A 26,873-nucleotide genomic window follows, 5' to 3' on the forward strand; every position below is an offset into this window, starting at 1 on the left:
AATCAACTCTGAACCAGTTCATATGAACGCCGATGGCCCGTTTTTCAACTTCAAAAAAGATAACGTTTTCACATCACTAGGAAGTACTGATAAATCATATATTACTTTGTTTTTCTCATATTATAGCCGTTGAAAAGAGAGCCCGAAATAATAGAAATGCCGGTGAGTAATATACAACGAGTTATGCAGCTGCAGCTGAGTAGTTTCCTAACAAAATCTACAAAAAAGAATTGAAACTAAACCATTTGTTTACATGGATCGCACAGGCCTTTCACTCGGAAATTGAGGATTTCCAAGCCTCGGTGGGGAATATGGCCCTTCTACCGCTACGCACTCAAGTCCGAGGACCAGCGCCCACTGTTGATATTCCCAACGACATCATCGATGAGTCACTTTACTTCTGGAAGTCGAACATTTTCTTCCGCACTTACGAAGTTAAGGTTGGTAGCTGTGACCGAACAAAGAAGTGATAAAGCGAAGCATTATTCCAATTTTAAACTAAATATATTCATTAAGTTTGTAAAATAATTCGAGGCAATTTTTAAGCCTTGTTAAAGTCAATACTAACATTTAAATCGCAAAAAAACAGAAAGTCCATTTTCGGCCAAAATCCAAAAATCATCATCCAAAATAGGAAAAAATTTGAAAAAAAAATTTAATTTTTTCTGTAAGCACAGTTTGATTGGAAATTTAATTACGAATTTAACGAGATATGGCATTCCATATTTGGACCAATATTTCGAATGTTCTGATCAAAATACTGATATTTAAATCGCAAAAAAACAGAAAATCAATTTTCGGCCAAAATCTAAAAATCATCATCAAAAATTGGAAAAAATTTCAAAAAAAAATTTATTTTTTTCTGTGAACACAGTTTGTTTGGAAATTTAATTACGAATTTAACGAGATATGGCATTCCATATTTGGATCAATATTTCAAATGTTCTGATCAAAATTCTGATATTTAAATCGCAAAATGCAGAAAATCAATTTTCGGCAAAAATCTAAAAATCATCATCAAAAATTGGAAAAAATTTCAAAAAAAAATTTATTTTTTTCTGTAAACACAGTTTGTTTGGAAATTTAATTACGAATTTAACGAGATATGGCATTCCATATTTGGATCAATATTTTGAATGTTCTGATCAAAATTCTGATATTTAAATCGCAAAAAAACAGAAAATCAATTTTCGGCCAAAATCTAAAAATCATCATCAAAAATTGGAAAAAATTTCAAAAAAAAATTTATTTTTTTCTGTGAACACAGTTTGATTGAAAATTTAATTACGAATTCAACGAGATATGACATTCCATATTTGGACCAATATTTCGAATGTTCTGATCAAAATACTGATATTTAAATCGCAAAAAAACAAAAAATCAATTTTCGGCCAAAAGCCAAAAATTATCATCAAAAATTGGAAAAAAAAATTATTTTTTTCTGTAAACACAGTTTGAATGGAAATTTAATTACGAATTCAGCGAGATATGACAATCCATATTTGGACCAATATTTCGAATGTTCTGATCAAAATTCTGATATTTAAATCGCAAAAACACAGAAATTCAATTTTTGGCCAAAATCCAATAATCATCATCAAAAATTGGAAACAAATTTGAAAAAAAAATTAATTTTTTTTTGGTAAACACAGTTCGATTGGAAATTTAATTACGAATTCAACGAGATATGACGCAAAATATGCGTCATCTCATCGCCTTCAGTTGTAGAAATATTATATGTCGTTACAATCAGCATGATAAGGTTCAAGTTTTTTTTTATATTTTTGTTAAATGGTGTTTCAAAAGTTTTGCTTTTACGTTTGATATATATTCTATTTTAGGAAAATTTGTAACTAAAAAGGTTCTATTTAAGTAAATGATTTGTTTTAAAACTCATAAATTAGCTTTGAAAGCTAGGAACTTTCCAACTTTTTGAAAACTTTTTCCAACATTCAGGTACCCATGTTTGTTTGTTAATTATGAAATACTCTATAGATACATGCCTTCCCAACCTGCTAAATAACCCCTATACCATACCTTGCATATCTAATCGCAGTCGGAGGTGGACAGGGTGCTTATCTACATCACGCTCTACATCACGGAATGCTTGAAGCGATTGGCCCGCTGCAGCAGCAAAGCGCAGGGTCAGCAGGAGCTCTATACGCTGGCCATTTCCCGGTTCGATATACCCGGCGATGCGGGATTCCCGCTGAATGGTATATACACGAAACCGGAGGATCCGGAGCTGATGCGCCAGTACATGCTGCAGTTGCGCCAGGAGACCGGAAACAGATTGCTGGAGAAGGTCTTCGATACGGCGGATGGAAAGCCGAGCAAGTGGTGGATATGCTTTGCCAAGAAGAAGTTCATGGAGAAGAGTCTTTCGGGGCCGGGAATGTAGATGAATGCATAAGTTATTGTGAAGTGTTTTTACCTTTATTTTGTTGACTGTATAAATTGTAGAGACTCCCTGATATACTGCCGATTATAGTAAAGTATTCAATCGTAAAATTCCTTGTGGATTTATGTTTATTCATTTTAACGCTTTCAAAAGCGCATATTCACACTGTAAGCGAACTTAATGTTAAACATTGTTTGCTGAAAGCTAGTTAATAATTTATAAAAATCTCACTATATTTATAAAATCGATGAATAGCATTTATTACATATGGTTTTAACGATAATTTGCAGGCTCTCACACAATCAAAGCCTTATAGGTAATCAATTATTAAAATCGGTTAAAGCTGCAGATCATTTTCATTTTGTTTCTGGTGCCGAATAAACATTTCATTATACATACACACAAATGCACAGCTTAAAACTATCAACAAAACAAAAAAAAAATAATTAGTGGAAAAATACACAAATTAATCTTACAATAGAGCAGGGCAACGCATTCACATACTTTCACGGAATGACAGCATTATTTATGTACAACAAATACTTGCTAGCGATTTAAGCCTACTTAAACTCCTTGACAATCTCCACGATGCTCTGGTAGGTGCCAGTGACGATGCCCAGCACGGCCACCGACAGGATGAGGATGTTCTTGATGTAGGACCACACCCCCAGTGCCTTGGGCACCTGCGCCCGCGTCACAAAGTCGATCAGCACCGGGATCACGAAGGCCAGACAGGTGGAGCACAGTGCGCCGATCAGCGAGATGAACAGATTCAGCTTGGGAACGACCAGCGCCACGCCAACTGCAAAACATATAGAGATATATAAATATATGAATATAGATATTGAATGATATGCATTCCATTTCCAATTGAAATAAAATGTTTATAATGATATACATATTCACTTACATGTCATCATCACCATGAAGAAGCGAAGGCACACCTGCATAGTAATGGGATACTTTTGGGCGCAGTTATTGGACCGCTTTAGTGGAGGCCACAGGATCTTCATCATCACAAAGAACTGGATGGGGTAGCCCAGGAAAACACCCAGCGCTGCGATCACTTTCACCACCTGCGAGAATCTGCAATGAAAGCAATAAAGTCATTCGATTATAAGCCAAGTAAACCTAAAGTCAAGTCACTACTACTTACACCTCCTCCACCACAAGATTGAGTGTTATGCTGCCGGCGACCTCCTCGCCCCATCGCACATAGCTCACGAATCCGGTGAAGATGAACAGAGCCGTGGTGAAGAACATCGTGGAGTTGAGTACACCGAACCGGGTGCTAAAGTTCTCCGGCCGCCGCATCGAGTTCCGCAGCGGCAGGATGAGGGCGATGCCCTCGTAGGAGAACAGGGCGGTGCCAAAGAACAGGGACAACTGAGCGCCGCCCGTGAAGAGGTGCCTGTCCCCCACCGACGGCATGGGTCCATCCGAGAAGGCAATGGTCAGGGTGGCAATCAGGCCGAAGAGCAGCGCCACATTGGCGAACAGCGACACGGGCGAGATGTACTTCAGGTTGGTCATCAGCGAGGGTATCATCGCCGGCAGCAGGGTGATCAGCATCACCATGCTCATGCTGATATCGACGCCGTTCTGCTGGAGGACCTGGAAAAAACAAGAATAATATGATAACAAAATAATATAATATTTAATAACAATATGCATGATCCACTGAATGGGCTAACAAATGTGTAATATTTAAAACATTTTATCAAACTCCTCCAGCTCTTTTAAATATTTTAATATTAGGTTCATAAATATGCTTGCTTTGTAATATTATTAAAACTAATCTTGTAAAAACTTTCAAAAGTTTATTTTATGAGTCCGAACTAAATGCCACTTTTTAAGTTACGCAACAAATTTGCGTATCAGCTTTATGAGCTTTACTGTGGTAAATTTAAGTTTTTGTTTTTAAATATTAATAATAATATAAAATGTTTCCTTAAATATCCTACAATTATTTGTACTCACCTGGTGCAGATTCTCCGTGATGAAGACAAAGTAGATGGCGCAGAAGCCGAACTGCGTGACGCAGAGGAACATTTCGACGACCAGCTTCATCACACGCGACATTTTGCGCAGTGGGCGTGGCCCGTGCTCGAAGCACTTCTCCACCGTTTCCGGATAGTCGAGGAAGTCAACGCCGGGCGTCCGTTCCACAGCGAGCACCGATCCGCGGATGAGCATGCGCTCGCAGTGGACGCACATCACCGCAATGATGGGCAGCAGGATGGTGGCACCCGCCAGTCCGCCGTTCTTGAAGCAATCGCCCATGGCGAAAAGTCCGGCGCCCACGCTGCCCTTGAAGAGATGCGTGGCCGCCTCCAGTTCGCTGGTTTCGTGGCCACGCCTGCGCACCGGATCGCCGTTCTCGAGATCGGCGCCCTTCTCGGCGGCGGCCCCCTTCTCCGCACCCTTCTCCGTGAAGCGCGATTCCGCATTCTTCTCCGGATTCTTCTCGCTCTGCCTTCCGGTTATTTCCAGTGTCCTTCCCATTTCGCCGGCTGCTTCGATCGCCTTTTGATCGCTGCGCTGCTGCTGCTGTGGATTTATATGGAAAAAAAATGATATTGAAAAAACCTCTCTTTGCGATTTGGGGCTTCTTCCAGGAGAGCTTTAACGGTACTTGCGTTCTCGCGAAAGAAGGACGGTCAGAGAAGGAGAAGGAGCGAGCGATCAAGCACAGTTACGTCTCTCTCTCTCTCTCTTTGGCATTATCTTTATCCAAACCTTTATCTAAACCTTAACCCCAGGTGGGCCAACATACAAATATTGAACAGTACCGTAGCAAATCCATTTGATTTACAGTGAGCTTTATAGCGAATATAAGAAATACAAATAAATATTTAAAATGCCTAATAGTTTTACCATTGGCAAAACCTTAATGAAGTCGCATAAAACACTGAATGCCAATTAAATACGCTCAATTCATTATAATTCACATCGCTTTTAGACCAGTTCACATCAATGTCAAAGCTCGTAAAATCCCAAACATTTGATTGCTTCCTCGGCGGACTTTTGTGTTTTGCAGAAATTTGCATATTTTTAGTGACTTTGCTTTTTAATTCGTTTTGCTAAAAACACTTTACAAGTAGCAAAGAAAAATAATCTTTATGTACTACAAAAGTCACGACATTTTCCGCTTAGTTTCTGATAATTTGGAAATGCACTTTATTTTACTCACTTATAATTTGCGAGCTTAAAACCTAATTACACTGGAAATAAAAACTGATTACTATCGTGTACACAAAACACTTTCAACAACCGGAAAGCAAGAAAAAAAAAGAAAAAATAATTAACCCGCCAAGGCCACGGCACTTAATTATTATTCACAAATCCAGCGAGCAGTATGCACTTTAATCATAGATATGATTACTAGATAGATCTTGCAGCATTACTCCATTCACCGATCACTGATTAGAGCGCTACGCATTGAATATCTACGATGATCACCTGTTGCTTGCTGCGAGTACAAGTATCGAGTATATCCAAGTATCGAGTGCTTCTGTGAATCGCCGCAATCGCACAAAATATAGGACCGCTCACGGCAAGAACTCAAACCAGACTCAATGCTCGAGTTGGCCAACAGCGGCGAAAAGCTAAAAATTGCAAACGGCAAAAGGCAAAAGTCGGAAGGCAGAAGGCAGAAATAAAACAAAAACACAAATATAAAACTAAAGAGCGAACGTTTGTCTGTGTGAGCGATGCAAAAATGCGCATAACGCTTAACCCCCTGCACTTGCTTCAATATTGAATAGAACCCTTCTCGTGATCTTAAAAAAAATGAATATAAGTTAGGTATAGTTATCAATATGCTACATATATGTAAGTGCATAAAATAAGTTCCCAAATATGTACTCATATATTTGATCAATTTAAATAATAGATAAAACTATGCAATTATTCTAATAAAGTCAAGTTGAACACCTGAAAGTAAGGGGTTAAGATGCGTGGGAGATCGGGGAGTGTAAGATCAGTTCCGATCCTAAAATCGATAATGAATCGATAATTCTAAGCGCTATTTTCCAGCGCAACTGGGCTGGCTGACTCAAGTTGCCTACAAATCACTTTCCCTCGAGGACTTGTCACTTTCCAGTGGAAAATTACGGGAAACGCGCGAAATGCATTGAACCGATGGCAGATAAAAAATATAAATATAAATATATACATATACCTATGTAATATATAAATAGCAGGCAATCACTCAGCGATAAAAGATAAGATGAGCCGCTGATCGTCGTGGATCAATGGTTGAAGTAAATCTGTAGGTCAAGTTACAATTTGTAAAAAGGTAAACCACTTTTGAAAAAATGTATCACATTTAGAAATTGCTGAAACAACCAAAAGGGTATTGCACTTCAATAAATATCAACATTCCAGTTTGGATTCAGTAAAATTAGGAGAATAAACAAAAACAATTAATGGGATAAAACAAGCAGGTAATTGATGCTAATTAATTGAATTAAGTATTGTTTCTAATTCATGCAAATTATTTTTATTAATTGCCCTGCCAGGAAAAATATTCAATTTATGAAGTGGAATTCGTAGAATTTCATGAGTTTGAGCCGATTTATTTTTAAGTTCTTCATTAATTAAAATCTCTTAACTGATCACTGGTATAGCTCACTAAATTTAACTGCTCTAATTAGCAATTCTATGGTTGGCATGCGATGCTAGTTTATTAATCTATTATTTACTTTGTATGTAATGTACATACATAAAACGTGATTAAAGTTTGTTTAGAAATTAAATGCACATTGTTTTCCAGCACGTGATTGCACCGAAGTAATTAGTTGTAACCAAGTGTACTTAAACTAAAATAAATATGCAACGCCTTTCAAGTACTAGCTTAAATTTGTTCAGTAGTTGAGTTTATTGCCGGCAATATTTCATCCAAAACACAACTATTCAAAATACATAAAGTGTTACAAAAACTCAGCGTATTTGGTTTCCATTCGTGTTTGCTTATGACGACGTACATTTGTGGGCAGTAAAAATGTTGTCATTCATCATTCAAAGTTAGTTAATTTATTTATTTGCTCGCTGTGCGCTATGCGACTGTATCTTAAGAGTGATTGCGTCACGACATTGAATACACTCATATATGCAACTATTTTGAAATTCTTTTGTAGTGGCTGCTTTTGTTTTCCGGCAGGAAGTGGTTCGATCAGGTTCAAGGATCCGGCCACATTCCGGAATTCGATTGTCGGTACGGTTTTACACGGCACGTGCCCATTGCATCGAATTCTTGGGCGTAGCATGAATATTTTACAGATACGAGTATTACGAGTCCATTCCATACACCGCATTCGTGATCGTTACACCTTTACCTTAACCCCCTGAAGCCCCCCGGTACTTGCAATTGGAAGACGCACGGAAATTTACCGCCTTGATTGAAGAAGCGCCAGTTAAATGAATTGCACGGAATCAAAGTTTTCCGGCCGTTTGCTGCATCTCACTTCTTCCAATCTTCCAATCAACCAACCAGTCGATCGATCGATCGATGTTGACGGAATTGGAATTATATAAGGGGTACGAAAAACAAATGCATAACAAACTGCAGCGGCGCTTGAAGGGGTACGATATTTTCTAGATCATAACAAAATCATACAACATTGTTAAACTTTAAGTAAGGTTAATTATTATTATTATTATCACTTTTTAAAATGTTTATATGATCTTAAGTATAAAGGTTTTTGATGCGCTCCTGTCCACTGCGCTGCATATCCAACGACATTGCCTGCAGTTCCAGTCATCGTTTGTTTGAGTTGAAGGTTTGAACGGTTTCGATTAGATTGATTTGGTTCGGATCGGATTAGATTAGTGTAATTCCCATACGGGGCGGTAGATATGATTCCCGGTATGGCTCTTAACCAGTTTGCGCCAGATGAAAGCGAAAGTTCGCATACGTAAGATACATCTATCAGAATACAATTTATGGTTTCTTCTGAAACGGGGTCAATGTCAAAACTAATTTGGAGTATAATTGCGAATTTATTTTCGCTGCCAGCTTAAAACTGTTTCAAGCAACCTGTTCCACGACTTTATTAGTATTCGGCTCATTTATTTTATTACCACTTTTATTCGCACGTTTTCAGTGCCGATAAATAGCCGCAAATGATTTGTGACTCAGCACATTTCTAGTGGCACGCCAGTCGCAAGCTGCTTAGCCTAAGTGCATACATTGAGAAGCGAAGAGAAGAGCGCTGTTTTAATTACTATTTCTAGTATCTAGTGTCACTGTTTTCTAGCACCATTTTTTTTAGTATTTTGTCGTTGGTAGTCGCTTAGCTTAAGTGCATACATTGAGAAGCGCAGAGAAGGGCGCTGTCATTATAATATTAATATTCCGCGCCTTTTTCTATTATCTTTAGTATCGAAAATCCATTCCGTTGCAAAAGTATTGTTAGTCTGCTCTTTCGAGTAGTCGACGCCCCAAAAACACATCTGTCAAGTTTTTGTCATGTTGCGATGACGTCAAAACGAACGTCGCATTGTTTATTCTCACTTAATGTCTATTAAAAAAATAATCAATTATAGTAGGTAAAATGCGCTGCACGCTTACTAAGACACAAGAGAAGGCACTTAGCTATATATATTTATATATATATGTATATGTTGTGGATGATAAATTCGCAAGCATATTATGTTTTTATGTCAATAACTAAGGTTTAAGAGTAGGTACATTTTAAATTGCTTAATGTTTTTTTTCGATACGTTGATAATAATGCTAAAATGATGGTCGTTAGATGTTTGCTGTTAGTTTTCTCATTATTTTTAAAGCTTGATTACATTGAGGTTTGGTATATCATTTCGTTTTGATAAATATGATCCTCTGCTATTCCTGTATTGTTCGTGTCAGGCATCTTAACTGATTGCTCATCTCGAAAACTCGGAGATCGTTAATCATTGTGTTTCTCCTAAAATCGACTTTCTGATGGTCGTAACCTTTGCATTCATATTTATCGTGTTTTTTGCGCCGGAGTCCTGAGTTTGTTGTGAATATGATATTGTATAAAAATTATGTTTTTGTAACTATTATGTTGAGTTAATTGATCCTTTGCTTGTTTTTTATTGCTTGTTCTCCGTGGAAGATTACAAGGATGATAATCTCTCTGCCGCTGTTCGTTTTCCACCATGTTGATGATCTTTAGTTATCGATGTTGCTCTCAATTCAGTTAGTTAGTTCAGTTAGTTAGTTCAGTTAGTTAGTTCTCAGTGCACCTCCTCCTCGCCGAAGTGCTTGACAATTTGCTTGAGACTTTCGTAGGAGCCAGTGAAGAAGCCCAGTAAGGCCAACACCAGAATGACGAGGTTCTTGGCGCAAATCCAGACGCCCGGTCCTTTGTTCAGCTCACTCCTGGCGATCAACTCGATGACTGGCGGAAACACCAGGGCCAATGCCGTTGAGCATAGTGCTCCTATCAGCGAGATGAAAAGTCCCAGGGCCGGCACCATTTCCGCAATGGCAACTGCAGACGAACCTTGTCAGTTTTCCCCTTTTTTTTTCTATGGCCATGCCGGATACTTACGAGTCACCAGGACCATGAAAGTGCGAAAAGCCAGCTCTCCGAGCAGTGATCGTCCTTGGATGCCGCACATTTGCTTGGCACTTGGCCACATGATCTGAATGGCCACGAAGAACTGCAGCGGATAACCGAGAAGAACTCCAGCGGACACCATCAGCTTGACCGCCTGGGCCAGTCTGTGGATGATGAAGGGTCTCATAGAATCGTGTGACATTGTAGCCATAGCCAAAGGACTGTCCCACTCACATGGTATCACCCAGATTGAGGGTCAAACTGCCACCGACCTGCTCGCCCCACTTCATGTAGCCCACGGATCCGGCGAACATGAACATGACGGAGACGAGGAACATGCCCACATTGAGCACACCCAATGGTCGCTCGAACTGGTGTGGCTTGCGCATGGCGTTCTTCAGCGGCATCACCAGGGCAATGCCCTCGAAGGCGAAGATGGCGGTGCCGAAGAAGAGTGCCAGCTGGGAGCCGTTCGTCCAGAGGGCGCGTTCCTCCACCTCCGGCAGTCCGTCCTTGAGGGCATAGTACAGTGTGATGGCCAGTCCCAGGATCATGCAAACATTGGCGAACATGGAGACGGGCGTTAGCCACTTGAGGTTCGTGATCAGCGAACTGAGCAGCACGGGCACGAAGGCCAGCAGCATCACCAGATGGACGTTCATGTCGATATCGTAGGCTACCAGGATCTTTTGGAAATGGCAATCCAAGAATCCACCATCAGTTTTCACCCAACTCTTGCCACCGCAAGGCACCTCAAACTCACCTGCTTCAGATTCGTGCTGATGAACACAAAGTATATGCAACAAAAGCCCAACTGGGTCACACAGATGAATATGTCCACCAGTCGCCCCATCGTTCGGGACCAGCCCCTCAGCTTGGGCGGCCCGTTCTCGAAGCACTGCTCCACCGTCTGGGCATAGTCCGCACACACGGTCTCGCCCTTGAGATCGCGCATCTTCTTGGAGCAGGTGACCAGGACATGTTGGCAGTGGATGGACACCACCGCTATGACCACCGTGAGGAGTGGGGCCACCAGGAGACCGCCGTTCTTGAAGGCATCTCCCATGGCGAACAGGCCGGGTCCAATGTTGCCCTTGAACAGGTGCACGATGGTCTCCAGATAGCTTGAATTACAGGAACACAGATCGTAGATCATCTTGGGGCTTGGGTATCATTTTGGGCTAACTTATGGAGGAGCCGGGTTAGGCTGTCCACTGATGGGTTGGTTTAGTAACTCCGCATCAGTTGGAATCACGGTTAGTACATACATAGGTTATAATTCAGGATCAGGATCGTTATATTTGGGTTATGGGGTTATTGGACATCTTCAAGGTTTCGGATTTCGGGGAGTAGGTGGATTTTCGGGTAGCTCGATGCTGGTTTGCATTGTCTTGTTATTCCTTGGAGAGGGATTTCGTTGGGATTCTGGTTAGTTGGCGTTATATACTGATGCTGATGAATTCGTTTAAAGCTGGGATTATTGGGGTTTGGCGTTGATGGTTTTCGATACAAATTGCTAGTAAAAAGTCCATGGTTATGGTTATAGTCTTATTTTATAGCTGGGAGTCAGGATCGATGCAAGCAGAGGGTTATTGTTGCAAGGCAGAGGGTTATTGTTGCAAGGCAGAGGGATATTGTTGCAAGGCAGGTTAGTTGGTTAAAGCAGGAGGTCAGGTTGGATTGGATAGGATATATAATATACTCTAAGATCTTAATCTCTTTCAAATGTTAGTAGGATTGATAGCTCAATAGCTTGAGTTAGTAGTCATGCAATTCGCAGGTTGTTGGTTGGGAGTAGGTGTTTTCTTTTTAGTTTGGTTACGGGAAGCAAGCAGTTAGATCGAGGATTTTCCACAAGCAGTCATACCTTGTCGGCGGATGATACTCCGCATCGTGATCCTGTTCCTTCGTGACCTTGGCTGCTCCACCGCCACCTCCACCTGCCGTTTCACCTGTGGCGCCTGCCGCCCCAGTTTCCTGTCTCGGAACTGCGGCTGTTTGATTTTTCGCTAGTTGAGTTGGCGCCTTTCGGTTTTATAATACGTATTTCATTGATGGCAAGCAGCGAAAGAAATAAATAAAAACAAAAGCTTACAGTTAAATTAAAAATATACATCAAAATTAACGCCTTTTTCCTCGAACGGTTGATGGGTTTTAATTGAGCGATAAAAACGCAAACCTCTCAAGTGTTTCCGCCTGTCAATCTCCATGATCAAGTTTCATAGACGGAGATCTTATCCGCGGGAAATCACCGATCTCAAGTCGTGGCACAATATATAGAATACCACCACATGACTTTACAACTTTGGTGCGCAGTGTAATAAATTGAATAGGGGATTTCCATTGCAGAGCGACAGATGGAAAAGTTCCCGCCATTGGAGTGATAAGAATGCCAATGCGATTTGGCATTGCTTAGTCCAATGGCCATAAATATGGCCGCAAACTAAATCAAAGCCAATTAAACGGATTCATAAAAGCCCAATACAAAGCAAATTAAATGCCATCCATGCCTTTATCTATATATAGTGTCGTCGGCCAGATAAGTGAGTGGCCTTTCGATTTTCGATGACACCCGAACGACTGCCAAACAGACCAACAAACCAATAGACCAATAGACCCATCGATATCTATATCTATATCTATATCTATAGCACGTGTCTGCCTCGCGCGTTGGAGTTCAATGGGTCTGATTGAAACTCGCAGACAATCTCGCAAAGTAGTTAACATTGTAATAAAATATCGACTCCTGTTGAGGGCGTTGTTGAACTTCGAGGTATTCAGGGAAATTGTTAATTACTCATAGTATAATACATTATTGTAATTTCTTTAATAATCTACAACATTTGCCTCATTTCATACATTTCCTATCAATTCGTGCCTTGCAATAGAATCCCATCACGTTTTCTTGTTATGCATCGCCACAGTCGGCAATAACACGTTTATGGTAAAACCCACGTTCATTCACAATATTTAAATCGCGATCGATAAGTGACTATCAAGGAATTATGACTGCCATATTGAACATATGATACATTGATTAAGATGGATGTTTGCCTGATTTATGGGCCACTTTGTCAGTTGGACACATGAAAGTGTCGAAAGTGTTTTTCCAATACCTGTTGCCAGCTACTTAATATATATATATACTATGGTTTATATCTATGGAGGGGTCCGAGTGAATCTTAAGTGTCGTAAATAACGAGCTACTTATCGCCAAACTGATTTTGCTTTCGCTGCGAATCATTTGGGCCTCGTTTAGATTATCGCCGTCTCACATGTGGTATGCGCAATCTACTGGAGGACATGGCGCCCCTGACGTATACGTGATATTCAACAGGGTACATAGCTAACATGACGTCTTGCGCCTTGTGTACATCCAGACACTAACTTATTTCGCCGCTTATCGGCAGTTAAAGTAGTTAAAGCAAAGTATAAATGCTTATTGTTATTATCGTGCACTCGCTGGAAGGTAAGTAGTATGCATATTAAACTAAATGAAGAGCAAAACTTTGAAGAAGCAAAAATCAAATGCGAAAGTTTGCCTGATATGGAAGGGTATTGAAGAAGTCGCCATTCCAAATATCGAAGGAACTATAGAGGTAGGCCATGGGTATGGAAAGGGGGGTGAGGCAATGTCATACCCTTGAGAGGGTTCCACTTTAATCTAGACCAGACATTTACCGTGGAAAAGCAGACGGGCATGCCGTCAATTGAGGACAGATAACACCAGATAGTCTCCCGGCAGTCTGAAGTGCGTGGTTTAGTCGGTGTTATAGTCCACCCGCAAAATCCCCGCTCTGGATGCCCGCCCCCGCCCCCGCGCTCTTAACCCATGGCAGCAGCCATTGGCAAACTGTCAACAGGGCGGCAGTGATCTTATTTATGTGCGGTCTCATTTCCCTTATGTTTCTTTTTTTTTTTTTTGTTTGTTTTGTCATTTTTGTACTCTTTGCTTCTTGAATTGAGCAATGTCTTCGAGTGGAAAATTTTCCACCGCCGATGGTGCGTGTGCTGCTGCTGGTCTGTTGGTCTGTCGGTCTGGTCGCCTCGTCGAGGGTTCACTGCACTTGGAGGCAACACAACAAAAAAAATTGTTTAATTTCTCCTTTATTAATGTTGCCGGAAATCTGACAAGCTCAAAGGGAACCTTGATTGGCTTTTATTGGCCACGCTTTTGTTCGCCATACAAATGCATTTGGAAAAAAAAAAATATTTCATGAAATGCGAGATCTACTTTTAGGACAGCGAAAGTTGTTACTTCTATGTGGATACTTACATTTTTAAAAGTGTTATTAAATTTTAAAAATAAATCTTCAAATTTTGTACAATATTTACAGTTTGTTAATGAATTTGGAAGTTTATGCTTCATATTATATATTTATTTATAGGATTTTTTTCGAAATACTTCATTATATTTCTAAATGTATTGAATACAACTAGTAGTTTAGCTGAGTGTATACAAGTAAAATAGTGATTGGTGGTGTCTGGTGCAGAACAAGTTCTGACCTTGATCGAGCAAATGCATAAAAGTGTGTGATTTTCCATGTTTGATCATTTGCATTTTCAAATTGCAGGCCAGAGTGAACAGCTCGGGCGTAACTGGGCAGAATGCAGGGGTGTCTAATCCAGGGGGGTTGGGCTGCCATAAATTATGGGGCAATCTCTCATCGGAGATAAGTGCCAGCAGATCCATAAATCGAATCCAGCAGATAAGCAGGAATTTCGCACTAATCAATGAATTCGTTTAGCGGAAGTTGATGCCAATATGGAAGCCTAATGGCCATAAAACCAGGTCATGTGGGGTATCTTAATTTACTGGTTTCATTTAACTTATTTACTAAATAAATCAAAGGGAAAACCTTTAATCTAATGTATTACCAATATTTTAGTTATATTTATTTTGTTTATTTATTTCACTTAACATTAATAAATAATTAGCACAACTCGTTCCCATCCACCTCATTCACATTGCTCTGTTGTTTATACAATTATTTGCATACTTAATGGGTTTCCACTACGATTTTTATACCACATTCCATTGCTTAATTGCTGTTATTAAGCGGGCTTATCTCAATTAACCAACCCCCCTTTCAAAATACTCCGCCACGCCCCTGATTTAGACCAAGAAAAAGGCAACAGCTGTACTAAAATTTTGTTGCTTTTTTCTTTGCTTGACTTTGCACTTGAATTTCTTTGGTTTTGCCAAAAGAAGTTGTCTGTGTTTACTCTATTTTTTTCTTCTTTTTTTGGTTTTGTTTTTAGCTGTGAATTTGAGTTTTTGTTGTTGTTTGACAACCGGCAAAATTAACCCGTTTTTTTTTGTATTTGTGCGTCGTAATTATTTCTCTGTAGGTTTCCCCTTTTTCGGCCCTTTTGTTTTTTTTTTTGGTTTCACTTTTGGCTTTTTGCGTTTTGGGTTTTCTTTTTTTAGGCATGTGTCTTAAATTTAACGATTGCAATTTAATTACACACCTCGGCATCCATGTTGTTGTTGTTGTTGCTGCAGCTCTTGGTGTTGTTATTGTCCCAGAAGTCGGTCAAAAAAGTAAGCAAAACAAACGAGGCAAACAAAAAATCAACCAACAAAAAAAAGAAATGAAAGAAACACACACGTAATTTGCCTGTTCTTGATCTTAATGATTTATTTTCGTAGCCTGCATTTGGCCACCGATCTAATGCTCTAATGTTCTAATGTTCGTCTTTGCTTTTCCGAGGATGCGGATGCGGTTAGATTCCGATTCCGATTCAGAATTGAGAATTGAGATTTTGTAGCCTTTGGCGATCTGTGTTCACTGTGTGTTAATCGCTCCACGAAAAATTCAAGACTGACGACCGGCGACAATCGTTTGGTTATTCGGTATTCGGACGGCCCGCGAGTGGGAGTGAGATAGATGGGAGTGCACTCGCAGAAAAGGGGGCGCAATCCATGCAGGATTTTATAATATATTCAAGAAAAGACAAATATAATCATTTGTCGCCTGGAGATTACAAAACTTATATGTTTAAATTAAAAAAACATTTATTTAACAAAAAAGGTTTCTTTTTATTTAAAATATACATTAATTTCTGCGTTGCATATTTGGATTAGTTTTATTTATATCTTATATTTATTTACATCTGATTCTGTAAGATCTAAATGTATATTTTTGATTTTTTCCAAGTGTAACTGATGGAAGAGAGCATCTCCTCGCTCTCGCTCTCGCTCACTCCTTCACTGGCTCATTACGAAAAAATTCGACAGATGCGAGTGCGAAAGAGATAGCTGACCACCAACAGGTTGTCGATCAGCTGTTATAATTAAATGGCACGCTGCGCAAGGCGGCCCACAGGTGGCGCTGCCACAAGTGAATGAAGCCAATTAATGAATGAAATAATCACGAAAAAGGAAAACAAACTTGAAACTCTGCTAGTTAATCGAGATGTGGAGTCTAACAAGCAGGCAAAAGGGTGTCATTCTTACCCAGACTGTATATTCTAGGGAAATTATGCAATGAATAAAACACATTACTATTCTACAAACTATATGTATTATATTATAGGAAATAACAATGGTACATTTATCCTGATAATTAGTTAAAGTAATTCATTTGGCCAAAGTCTAACCATCTTCGGGTTACGGGCCGTTTAATTTGTTCTATTATTATTGATTTGTAGAAAAATAAATTAAAGCAAAAGGCGACGGCGGTGGAAGAACAAAGAATTTCAGTAATAAATGTGCACAGAAAAAAAACAAATGGGTTTCTTGAAGACATTACAAAATATTTAACCGATCGAAACGTTTTGAATGCATTGCACTGCTCAACGATGCTTCGGCTTAATGGCCCTTTGCCATTGGTTTATTATTAAAATATTAATATGTAATATTAGTTGGCCATTTCTTGCAGTGTAGATTCCTCTCCATGCGCTTCTATTGCGGGACGCACGTCAACTATTCGAGCAGATCTCTCAATTGGCGACGGGCGGCGACCTCAGAACCTCGGAACACAAAGAAGCGCCAATTCGACCCTGAATCCCTGTCCCTGGCCTTGAAAATAGATGGGTAGCACGCCCGTGAGTCCATAATTCCATAGATGTGTATTTATTCTTACACACATGTGCCACCTCACCGCACAAGATCGAACATTGTCCTCTGATATTTGGCTTGATGCGCCTGCTCTTCCATCTTTTTCTGATGGCTTGAATATAAAAAGATTCACATTTTGGGTCAGCCGACCCAATGACGAATACCATTTAGACAGAACATGTGCGAATCGCTTAGATATACATACAATATAAACGAATGAACGCCATACACTGGCGAAAGGTTATCTCATTTTTAAACTGGAAATTTGGAAAATATACGGAAATTAGACAAAACTATAACTATAATTTTAAGATGTATTATTTTCTTTTCTTTTGCCTAAGTAATTAAGATATATTTGAAGAAATTTACAGGGTATTCAAGGATCAGCTCGAGCGAAAATACATTTTCCGACTGCTTTATAAATTCTTCAATATAAAACGAGAATATATTAATACAAATAAATAAAACGTGTTGGCTAGGAAAATAAAAACGAATTGTTTTCATTTGAATGTCGTCGAACTTCAGCAAATGCATTTCGCAAATGCGGCAGGAATATTTTCTCTTTTCCATTTTTATCACAATAATATGGATTATCTTTTTGAGGGTTGAACATGAAGCCATTGGGTGTGCACCTATAAATAAATATATAGTTATTTTTTGTGACTTTTGAGACACAATTTATGACAAAACGTGAAAATTTTCCACTATCGCGTGCCAACATTTTAAAAGCACCATTTTTTTATAGTGCGAATATCTGGTAAAAAAACATGTTGAATAATGTTTTGATACAACTTGATAAATCATTGTGAAAACAGTGAAATAGTAAGATTCTCGAAATGCAACTATATAATAATGATATGGAAAATGAAATAGAAGGTAGCCCCATTTCCATTCCCATTCCAGGCGACTTTCGCTTTCAACTTCTTAACTCATCCAAAACCAGTAGTTCTGCTTCTGCCACATAGACGATATAATCACAAGTCGCTATATCTAGACATCTATGTATATACATACATAAGTATATAAGTACATATTTATGTGAAACGACTGACATGCTTGGCTTCTGTTTAGATCGCCGACTAAAACGAAAACTAGCAATTAAAAATGTTACTTTTTTATTTAGTTGTCTCTTGCCCAGCGACGGCGGCATTTGTTTATATAGTATTATTCGGTGCATTATTGTTATTAAGAGACCGCCTTTTATTCGCTTGAGGCGTTTTGCCCAGCGTTTCGTTGGCTCGAAACGTTAAACGTTTTTTAGTGACGCTCCAGTAAGTCCGTACTACCGGAGAATATTACTGTCTTAGTGCTGGTAATTACCCACTGGCGGATAGACATACCTGATTTTGAGGGCGGGGTCACCGCCCCTCGGCGAAAGTCACCAACAACAACATCGACAACCACTCCAAACACACATAAACATATGAAGATATGAACAAAAGTTCCGATTTAATGGCAGAATGCGTAGAAAGTGAAAGATCCGAATATCTCTTCCTGGATTTAGACATTATCATTTAGACCATATCAACGAAAGCATCTCCTCCTAACTCCCAACCCGCTCTGTTCCAAGTCACTTCGCACCAAAAGCGAAATCATGATCTCAGATTTGCAGAGCGCATTTGATAAATAAATAATATATTTATGCATTGAATTATTGTTAATATTCCTCATAAGGTGAATACTTTTTGCTGTCATATTTTTTCTCCCACATACTAATGAGCGATCTCCTGCAATTTATGGCCATGGCCAGCAATTCCATTTCAGTCCGCAGGCAGTTGGCGGTTTGGATGAGCAATCGGATTGAATTGTCGTCATTGCTGGCCATTTAATGTTGGCTTTTGGAACCTGCCAGCTCCCTCCTCCCCTCTCCCTCCTCGTTGACCGCCCACCGCTGGACAAGTCCGACCTGTTGGCCCCACCTCCGGCGCCTAATCCTCCAGAAAGGCAAGCAGCGGTGTCGCCTAAGTGGGTCGCCCCACTCCAAGCACCACATTCTAGCCACTATATACTCCACACTCCATACTACTCCAGTACGTACCACACACATAGGTACATACCACAAGCAAATGACCTGGCCGAGATTGCCGCCGCATGCTGGCTCATCCCAACTGCTGGGATGCGTGCCTCCATAAAGCCGAATCACTTGGGGGCCAACGAAGCTCACCCAGGCAGGCACTGAGCGAAAATTCCAGCTAGTTCTAGCGACAAAAAAGACTTGTGTTAAGTTAGCATGCATAGAAACTCTATATTTAAATTATTAAATGAAAAAGGATAACTATTTTCCTTACCCGCACTGTCGAATCTGTAATTTTTCCAGCACTTAACCCTTGTGTGCCCCATTGGCGATTAGATCGGCAATTTGGCATGGCTCGATAACTGTCGCAAGGCCAGTAAAGAAGATAGTTGGTAGTTACCAGAACGGCCAGAACGTTCGACGGGCTGGGGTTACGGCTGTGGCTCAAAGTCCCAGCGAGGCAGAAGAGGAGGAGAAAGAGGAGAAGAAGGAGGAGGAGGAGCGTTACGGGCCAAAAGCCAAGTGGCCGAAACTGCGATGGCGCAGGGGCCCGCAGACGGGGCTTTCTCCGACCGGCTGAGTTGGGCCCGCGACTTGGGGCTCGTTTCATTTGCCAACCAGCCGCGCAGCCAAACAGTCATCTGTTCACTTCGTGGTCGTGGATAGTCGTCAGCTTGGCGAGCACTAGACATGGCAACTGGGCTGCCCGTTGTGCACTTGATCGTCGTCTTGGTCGTGGTCGTGGTATTGGCGGCTGTCGTCCATCCAACGGGGGCCATCGACTTTGGCTATCATCCGAGCGCCGAAGAGTTCGATAGCCTGGTGCGCCAAGGCTGGGGTCGCGATCTCCTCCAGCGTCGCGTCCAAGATCGCCCTTTTGTGCCGCGCTACCAGCATCAGACCTCCATTCGCTTCGAGCCGCCAGAACTGGACTTCCAGCTGTTCGACAAGGATCAGGATCCGGAGCAGGCACACTCCCAACCCTATGTCTTTGAGTCGGTGGAGGATAACCAAGCGGGCGCCAGCAATTCCGATCAGTTCCATGTGCAGAGCGAACTGCTGGAGATCAAGGAGCCGCATCCTTCGCACAAACCCCAAACGCACCAGCCACAATCCGCCGGCAATGGCACCACATTTCCCATCTACTTCACCCATCCAACCACCGGCATTGTCTACGCCATCAGCCAGGTGGGAGCGGGCGTGGGAGTGGGAGTGGGTCAGAGTCCCAGTGTGGTGCACACGCAAAGTCGCAACGACAGCAACGCCATTGCGATCTATGTGACCAAGGCGCAGTACGATGCCGATATGGAGAGTCTGCGCAGGCAATACGAGCAGCAGTGCCAGCCAGTTCCAGCGGGCACGGTCATATCCACGCTGAATGCAGTGCATCATGGTGGCACCACCGCCAGGCCGCAGATCATTCGGCTGAAGAAGCCCAAGAATCCCCTGGCCAAGCCCAGTAACAAATTGCCCAATCCAAACTATCGTCCGCCACCGGTGATGGTAACCAGTGGACCCATCGCTCACGTTTCCGATCAGCTGCTCAAGCTGCCCCACCGCACGGGCAGCACCACCACCAGCAGCACCACCAAAGGCACCACAACTTCAAGGCCAAATACGCGTCGCAAGAAGCGCAAGAAGAAGCCAAAGAACAAGACCAAGGTGATCAAACGGAGGCCGGGCTATGGCGGCAACAATACCAGAAGTCCGACTGGCTCCTTGCCCATCATCCTGGGCAAGAGACCTAGCACCACCACCAGCACCACCACCACAACGCGACCACCGCCGGCTTATACGCAACTGGAGAAACCACATGCGCCGCAGGCCACACTGCCCACCACTTCCAATGTCTTCAGTCAGCACCTGTTGCGGAGCGGTCTGGAGTCGGCGGAAGAAAGTGAAACACTGGAGGAGCAGGAACCACTTCGAATGGATGAGCCACTCAGTCTTAGAACACGGCGTTCGCTGGAAGATGTGCCAGGAGTGGAAGGAGTGGAACCACTTCAGCCAAGAAGAACTTCCTCTTTGAAGGCGCTGATCAAAAGGAGAGTCTTAAGAAGTGCTGTTGGGAGATCTAGGCGAAATAAGGAAACAAAAGGAGGAAGCTTGAAGCAGCAGGAAGAAGTGGATGCCGCTGGAACACTTCACCTTAGAAGTCGTCGCTCTGTGGAAAGTCCTAAAAAACCAGAAAGGGCTGCTAAAGTTTCTCGAGAAGAAGCTGCAAAAGCGGTCACCACTGAAGCTGCGAAAGGATCACCGAAAGTCGTTGCTAAGAAGTCCAGAACTAAACTCTCCAGAGGATCCTCCCATGGAGTAGCAGCTCGACGGGTGAGCACGCCCAAAAGACGCTCCCCGAAGGGCAGTTCCAGAAAGCGCAAGACCAAGCAGCAAACACCACCAACCACGCAGCAGAAGGAGAAGACTTCGGCTGGTGTACTGCACATACCCACCGCCCTGCATCTGCTCCACAGGAATCACAGCCAGGATGAAGCACCCAAAGCTGCAATGAATGCCAATCCAAAGAAGAAAAAGAAAATTAAGGAACGCAAACGCGGAAGACCCCAGCTGCCCTCTTTCGATATATTCGAGCTCATGTCCGACGGCGACTACGAGGATGAGGGAGGAGAGGAGGAGGAGGAGGACGACGATGAAGACTACTACTTCGAGGACGAGCACAAGGATAGGTATACAGAGAAGCGCCATGAAAGTAGCAGCACAGAAACAGCACAAAGTGATCTCAAGCAAGACAGCAGTTCCGCGGAGGAGGGCGCTGACTTTGGAGCCATGGTGGAGGAGGAAACGACGCCCACGGCGATCATATCGAGCAGCGAGGAGGATGATGCCACGTCCAGCAGCAAGAACTCCATGGCCAAGAAGAAGATTCGCATCAAGAGGCGACCAGTGGACTCCGATGAGGATTACGACGATGACGAGGACATCGGCATCGCTGGCTTCTTTCGCATGATCTTCTACCCCGTCCAAGTGGCCATGTCCCGGCTCATAGACGGCTTCGGCAGTCCCGATGAGCAGGAGGACAAGGAGCCAGCCAGTCCACCCGCATCGAAGTATCCCAGCTATACGCTCTACCACAGCGCCCACAGCAACGAAGCCTATGCCGAGCCGGAGGATGAGGAGTCGGAGGACGACGAAGACTCCTCCTCGCTGGGCAGCTGGTTCGGCTCCTGGTTTGGCCTGCAGCGACGCACCAAGAAGATCGGCAGCAGCACCACCACCACCACCGTGCCACTGCCATTGCCGCCGCCCACCAAGGCGCCACCCGGCTGGCTGGAGTCCTGGTTCGGATTCGGCTCGACCACGGAGGCGGATGCGGATGCGGAAGATGACTACGACAGTGAGTACTAGCAACACAGAGTATCCAAACATCTTCATGGTTGATTAGTGGTTTATTTTGGGAAATATGGTAAATATGCCAACGATGATTAGGCAATTCGCTAATTTATACGTTCGGTTTCTCCAGCATTGTTTCCCATCTAATTACCGTGCAATTAAAAGCGAGCCATGCAAAGTTCTTCTTGTTGTTCGAGTGGTTCATCTAATGGGGAGATTGGCTGAATGAGCAGGAAGATAAAAGGGAAACCATAAGTACCAAGGGAGAACCCAATTGAATGGCTAACGGTGTGCGTCTACCAAATGGGTTCTCGTTTTCCTTCACGCTTTCTGCACCGCACTGCACATAAAAACCAAAGACATAAAAAACCCAAAGGCAATACCACACATATGACTTATTTTCTCCAACGCACAGAATGGTTTTCCACCTGGTTCGATTCGCGGCCAAAGCGAAAGGTTAGACGTCGCTCCACCACCTCCACATCGACCACCTCGACGACAACCACGACGCACACACCATCGGCGGCGGTGGCGGCGGCCCAAGTGCCCATCCTGACCATAGTGGATCCACTGAGGAATCCGCAGAACTGGATTGGCATACTGGCGCACCATATTGTCAATACCACAGGCAGTGCCATCTCCACGAGCACCAGTAATCCGCTCCTCCAGGCACTGGCCACGCGCATGACCACCAGGGGAACCACTAGCACCACCACCACCACTTCGCGGCCAGAGGTTCCCAGGCGCATCAGCTATGACAAGTACCAGATTTGGCGCCTAAAGCCGCAGGATGAGGAGCAGGTGCGCGCACTGGAGGCGTTCAAGAAGGGCGAGGACGGCGTCAAGTTGCACTGGCTCAAGGGTCCCAGTCTCAGGTAATAATCTATTAAAAAGTTATTACATTTCACACCCCATCTTCTTACTCATTTCATAATTTTAGAGGCCTGACGGATGTGCTAGTGCCACCCAAAATGCTGGTGGACTTCCAGGGCACCCTGAACTACGAGGGCATAGCGCATGAGGTGCTCATTTTCGACGTGGGCAAGGCCATCGCCTACGAGCTGACCAAGGAGGATTACCTGCAAACCACTCGTCCCTCGAAGCCGCGACCCACGGCGCCGCCGCCCATGACATGGAATCGTTACCACAATCACGACGAGATCGTCAAGTATCTGGAGACGGTGCGAATGCGTCATCCGCAGCTGGTCGAGCTCATCCACATCGGTCGCTCCTTCGAGGGTCGACCCCTCATTGTGGTCAAGATCGAGTCCAAGCAATCGACGGCGGCGGCGAACAACGAGGCTCTGCACACCACCAAGCGACCCAAGCGGAAGCGGAAGTCGGGCCAGGCCAATGCCGTCTTCGTCGAGGCGGGTGCTCAGGGATTGGCCTGGATTGGACCCGCCACCGCCACCTGGATGATTGCCGAGTTGCTGCGCCTAATGAAGTCAAACAGTGAGTTTCACACTAGTTTTGCAAGCAGTTCGTAGCTTAGCCAGATCACAAGTATCAGTTGTGTAATTTCTGCAAATTAATTAAGTTAAAGTTTATTCAAATTGAAATTTGTTGCCAATTGTCGAATGGTTCGTGTGTCCAGACAATACATATGTGTAGCTCTCGCCTGTCAGTCTCAAGTCAGTTGCATGCTTATTGGCGCCCAACGTGGGGCCGTGAGTCCTCGGTGGTTACTGCATCATGCGAGCCAGCGCATCGCGCATCCAGAGCACAATGGTGGGCGGCTGTTTCATCTCAGTGGGTATAGCATAGCGTCTGGAGCTCAGGAAAATTGCCCGTCCCTCGCAATCCGTGTAACGCATCTTGCGGTGCGACTGGACGCCCAGGCTGGGTCCACAACTGGCTGCCTTCTTGATCTTCGGCTTGTGGGCACAGCTCCTGGTCTTGGAGGCGCAGCTCTTGGTCTTGGCCTTGGACTTGCTGGACCTGTGGAAGAAGCCAATGCCACCACCACCCTTGGCCCTGGAACGGGCACGATCCCGTGAGTGGCAGCAGGAGCCACTGAGGTTGGTCACCTGCGAAATGGCAAACGCGACCAGCAGCAGGCCGAACACAATGGCCACCGCCACCTGAACGTTGCGATCGGCGTTCTTGAGGTCCACCAGCAACTGGACGACGTGGTAGCCCAGTGTAATCCAAAATGTGATCGTACAGATGGCAAAGAAACTAGTGGAAGTTATCATAGATTATCAAAGCTAATGCATAGGGAATAAATGACTATATACTCACACTAGCACCCCGAGCACCTCCAGCAGGAAGGTAATGAAGAAGTTCAGCTGATCGCTCCCGAAATCCGTTCCAAAGGATCCACGCTGGGCGGCGCCCACTGGCTTATAGCCCCCACCATGTACAGGTGGGCCTCCGGATGGGGGTGCCAATACTAAAGGTGCATTGCCCAGCGTGCCCGGATATACAAAGCTGCCGGGATCAACGCCATGGGCCATGCCGCAGGCGGCATCACAGCCAGTTCCATAGCCACAGTCCTCGTCGCATGCCACGCCCAGGCTGCAGCGCTCGTGGCCCAAAGTGGTGGTGCCCAGATTGATGGCGAATCCCAGGGTGTCCCTGCCCCCCGGTCCAGCGGCGCTCGGATGTTGTTGCCAGCCATGGCGGCAGGCTCCCATGCTCTGACCGCTCTGACCGCTCTGTCCTCGGTTGTCCACGCTGTCATCGCTGGATATCATGCTGCTATACCTGTGCTGATCGAAGACGGATTGCGGCGCGAAGTTTATGTTGCCAGCCCCGCCGTCGTTCAGACCAACGGGCGTGGAGTCAAAGCGCAGATTGCCCCCAGTGGGTGTATTGGATGGGGTGCGCGAGGAGGTGCGGAACACCTCGGTCACTTCCTCCGATATGCGCGGACTTTCCGAGTCCCTGGCCGTGGTGCTGAACACCAGGCTAACGTGTGCTCCATGCACCGCCGATCCCCGGGGACTGGCCGCCTCCGGAATGACCATAACGCCCGGATTCACACCGGACACATCCGATGCGCCGGATTCCCTATCGGGCACGAATGCTGGCGCACCTTCTTCTGGATTCTCGGTCACTTGCAGGCTGTGCGGAGCTCTGGCGATGCGGGATACCCTCTGCAGTCTGCCGCCCAGAAGGGATGTGATGGTGGAGGCTTTATTACCGTCTGGCTGGCCGTTGGCTTCTGCTAGTCCTCCCCCTCCGCCGCCAACGGAGGGATTCGACTTGGAGCGCACGTATTGGCGCGAGGACTTGCGGGGTCTTCGCCTCTCCATCCTGATCCTGATCCTGATCCAACTGGGGGAGCAGTGGCAAGCTGTTAACGCCTAAATGATACACTATCGATTTTTCGGTCTACAAATATACTGACTAACGGACTGACAAAGGATAACTAATGTGATTCGAGTTGGGGCACAGCGGCAACGTTGATCGCTTGAAAATATTATTTATTTAAAGAATGAATATCTTTACAATTATTTAATATTTAATATATACACTTACTTCTTTACTCAACAGAGAGCAACGAGGACGTGGAGTTCATCCGGAACACCACCTGGTACATAATGCCGGTGCTGAATCCGGACGGATATGCGTACAGCCACGAGTACGATCGCTTCTGGAAGAAGTCGCGATCGCAGCACCAGGCGCCGCCGCCCAGTGGCCTCCTCGACTCGGCGATGACGTGGCTGCAGCAGAAACGGGGTCCGGATAAGGTCTGCTACGGCGTGGATCTGGACAGGAACTGGCTGTATCATTGGGGCAAAAGGGGCAGCTCCAAGGCGCCCTGCAACGAGTTCTACGCCGGTCCAGCGCCATTTTCCGAACCGGAAACCAAGGCTGTCTCCGAATTCCTCATGGATTACAGGACGCAGATAAAGGTATGCTTGCAAACAATATACAATAAATATAAATATACATATATTATATATTTTTGCAGCTGTACATTTCGCTGCAGGCCTATGGACAGGTGATATCCTATCCGGTCAAGGCCAATTCCACATTCAATTCAGAGAGATTGGACGACTTTCTGGACGTGGCGATGGTGGGCACCGATGGATTGCGCAAGAAGGGCAGCAAATCCCGATACAAGGTTGACGCATCCAACGATCTAATCGAACAGCGATCGGGTGCGTACTAGTAGAAATTGATCCTAATTCGAAGTAGCTAATCCTTTGGTTTCCTTGACTTCGCCAGGCTGTGCGGACGCCTTTGCCGCCTACGAGATCGGAATACCCTTCAGCTACACGCTCCAGCTGGCGGACAACGGCGTGCACGGCTATCTGCTGCCCAGCAGCGCCATCGAGCCCACGGCTCGGGACGCCTTCGAGATCATCAGCGGCATGCTGGACTACATATGAGGCTAGGCAGGCTAGGGAGGCGCAGGGATTTGGGGTGGGGCTACATGTGAAAGAGTTTTAGTTCCTTTTTAACGGGCTTTGGTGGCTTGCGTTCCGGAGATCAGGAGATCACTTGCCACATTTCCGGAATACATTCTCCAATACAATTAGCTGC

At 44.1% G+C, this 26,873-nt stretch overlaps 5 protein-coding genes across 7 annotated transcripts; 2 read left to right on the forward strand and 3 right to left on the reverse strand.

The window, feature by feature from the left end:
* Positions 1-60: 60 nt before the first annotated feature.
* LOC122623074 (actin-related protein 2/3 complex subunit 3) lies at positions 61-2,511 on the forward strand. Its single transcript, XM_043801994.1, has 3 exons — positions 61-162; positions 267-440; positions 2,057-2,511. Exons 1-3 carry the CDS (start codon positions 157-159, stop codon positions 2,399-2,401), a joined length of 525 nt encoding a protein of 174 aa, XP_043657929.1. The 5' UTR covers positions 61-156; the 3' UTR covers positions 2,402-2,511.
* Positions 2,512-2,636: 125 nt separating this feature from the next.
* LOC122623072 (proton-coupled amino acid transporter-like protein CG1139) lies at positions 2,637-15,558 on the reverse strand. Of its 2 annotated transcripts, none has more exons than XM_043801990.1 (5): positions 15,424-15,558; positions 4,382-4,951; positions 3,558-4,015; positions 3,312-3,487; positions 2,637-3,203 (listed from the first exon to the last, which is right to left on the reverse strand). In XM_043801990.1, the coding sequence occupies exons 1-5, from the start codon at positions 15,433-15,435 to the stop codon at positions 2,962-2,964; spliced, it is 1,458 nt and encodes a 485-aa protein (XP_043657925.1). In that variant the 5' UTR covers positions 15,436-15,558; the 3' UTR covers positions 2,637-2,961. The 2 variants fall into 2 exon arrangements, with proteins under 2 accessions (XP_043657925.1, XP_043657926.1); XM_043801991.1 differs by lacking the exon at positions 15,424-15,558 and adding an exon at positions 5,864-6,009.
* Positions 7,265-15,554, reverse strand: LOC122623073 (proton-coupled amino acid transporter 1). 2 transcript variants are annotated; one of them, XR_006326376.1, is made up of 7 exons: positions 15,424-15,554; positions 11,819-11,976; positions 10,715-11,075; positions 10,186-10,637; positions 9,943-10,115; positions 8,442-9,882; positions 7,265-8,357 (listed from the first exon to the last, which is right to left on the reverse strand). XR_006326376.1 is itself a non-coding variant. In XM_043801992.1 (6 exons), exons 1-6 carry the CDS (start codon positions 15,433-15,435, stop codon positions 9,626-9,628), a joined length of 1,413 nt encoding a protein of 470 aa, XP_043657927.1. In that variant the 5' UTR covers positions 15,436-15,554; the 3' UTR covers positions 7,265-9,625. The 2 variants fall into 2 exon arrangements, 1 of the variants encoding a protein (XP_043657927.1); XM_043801992.1 differs by having other exon boundaries at positions 7,265-9,882.
* Positions 15,559-19,718: 4,160 nt separating the features above from the next.
* Positions 19,719-26,724, forward strand: LOC122623852. The gene is made up of 6 exons (XM_043803213.1): positions 19,719-22,380; positions 22,792-23,251; positions 23,317-23,831; positions 25,878-26,239; positions 26,299-26,488; positions 26,556-26,724. The coding sequence occupies exons 1-6, from the start codon at positions 19,719-19,721 to the stop codon at positions 26,717-26,719; spliced, it is 4,353 nt and encodes a 1,450-aa protein (XP_043659148.1). The 3' UTR covers positions 26,720-26,724.
* Positions 23,898-25,741, reverse strand: LOC122623853. The gene is made up of 2 exons (XM_043803214.1): positions 24,621-25,741; positions 23,898-24,557 (listed from the first exon to the last, which is right to left on the reverse strand). Exons 1-2 carry the CDS (start codon positions 25,634-25,636, stop codon positions 24,062-24,064), a joined length of 1,512 nt encoding a protein of 503 aa, XP_043659149.1. The 5' UTR covers positions 25,637-25,741; the 3' UTR covers positions 23,898-24,061.
* Positions 26,725-26,873: the final 149 nt, after the last annotated feature.

Source organism: Drosophila teissieri, chromosome X, assembly GCF_016746235.2.
Source record: "Drosophila teissieri strain GT53w chromosome X, Prin_Dtei_1.1, whole genome shotgun sequence".
In the NCBI taxonomy this organism is placed as follows: Eukaryota; Metazoa; Arthropoda; class Insecta; order Diptera; family Drosophilidae; genus Drosophila; species Drosophila teissieri.

Coding starts and splice junctions, on each gene's coding strand:
- LOC122623853 (XM_043803214.1), bottom strand. CDS start 25,636: ATGGAGAGGCGAAGACCCCGCAAGTCCTCGCGCCAATACGTGCGCTCC. Junction 24,558..24,620: donor GAGGTGCTCGGGGTGCTAGT/GTGAGTATATAG, acceptor AACTTCCACTAG/TTTCTTTGCCATCTGTACGA.
- LOC122623073 (XM_043801992.1), bottom strand. Junction 10,638..10,714: donor TCAGCACGAATCTGAAGCAG/GTGAGTTTGAGG, acceptor CATTTCCAAAAG/ATCCTGGTAGCCTACGATAT. Junction 9,883..9,942: donor TTTCATGGTCCTGGTGACTC/GTAAGTATCCGG, acceptor GTTCGTCTGCAG/TTGCCATTGCGGAAATGGTG.
- LOC122623072 (XM_043801990.1), bottom strand. Junction 3,488..3,557: donor AATCTTGTGGTGGAGGAGGT/GTAAGTAGTAGT, acceptor CTTTCATTGCAG/ATTCTCGCAGGTGGTGAAAG. Junction 3,204..3,311: donor CTTCATGGTGATGATGACAT/GTAAGTGAATAT, acceptor TATGTTTTGCAG/TTGGCGTGGCGCTGGTCGTT.
- LOC122623074 (XM_043801994.1), top strand. Junction 441..2,056: donor TCCGCACTTACGAAGTTAAG/GTTGGTAGCTGT, acceptor ATCTAATCGCAG/TCGGAGGTGGACAGGGTGCT.
- LOC122623852 (XM_043803213.1), top strand. CDS start 19,719: ATGGCAACTGGGCTGCCCGTTGTGCACTTGATCGTCGTCTTGGTCGTG. Junction 22,381..22,791: donor TGCGGAAGATGACTACGACA/GTGAGTACTAGC, acceptor TCCAACGCACAG/AATGGTTTTCCACCTGGTTC. Junction 26,240..26,298: donor ATTACAGGACGCAGATAAAG/GTATGCTTGCAA, acceptor ATATTTTTGCAG/CTGTACATTTCGCTGCAGGC.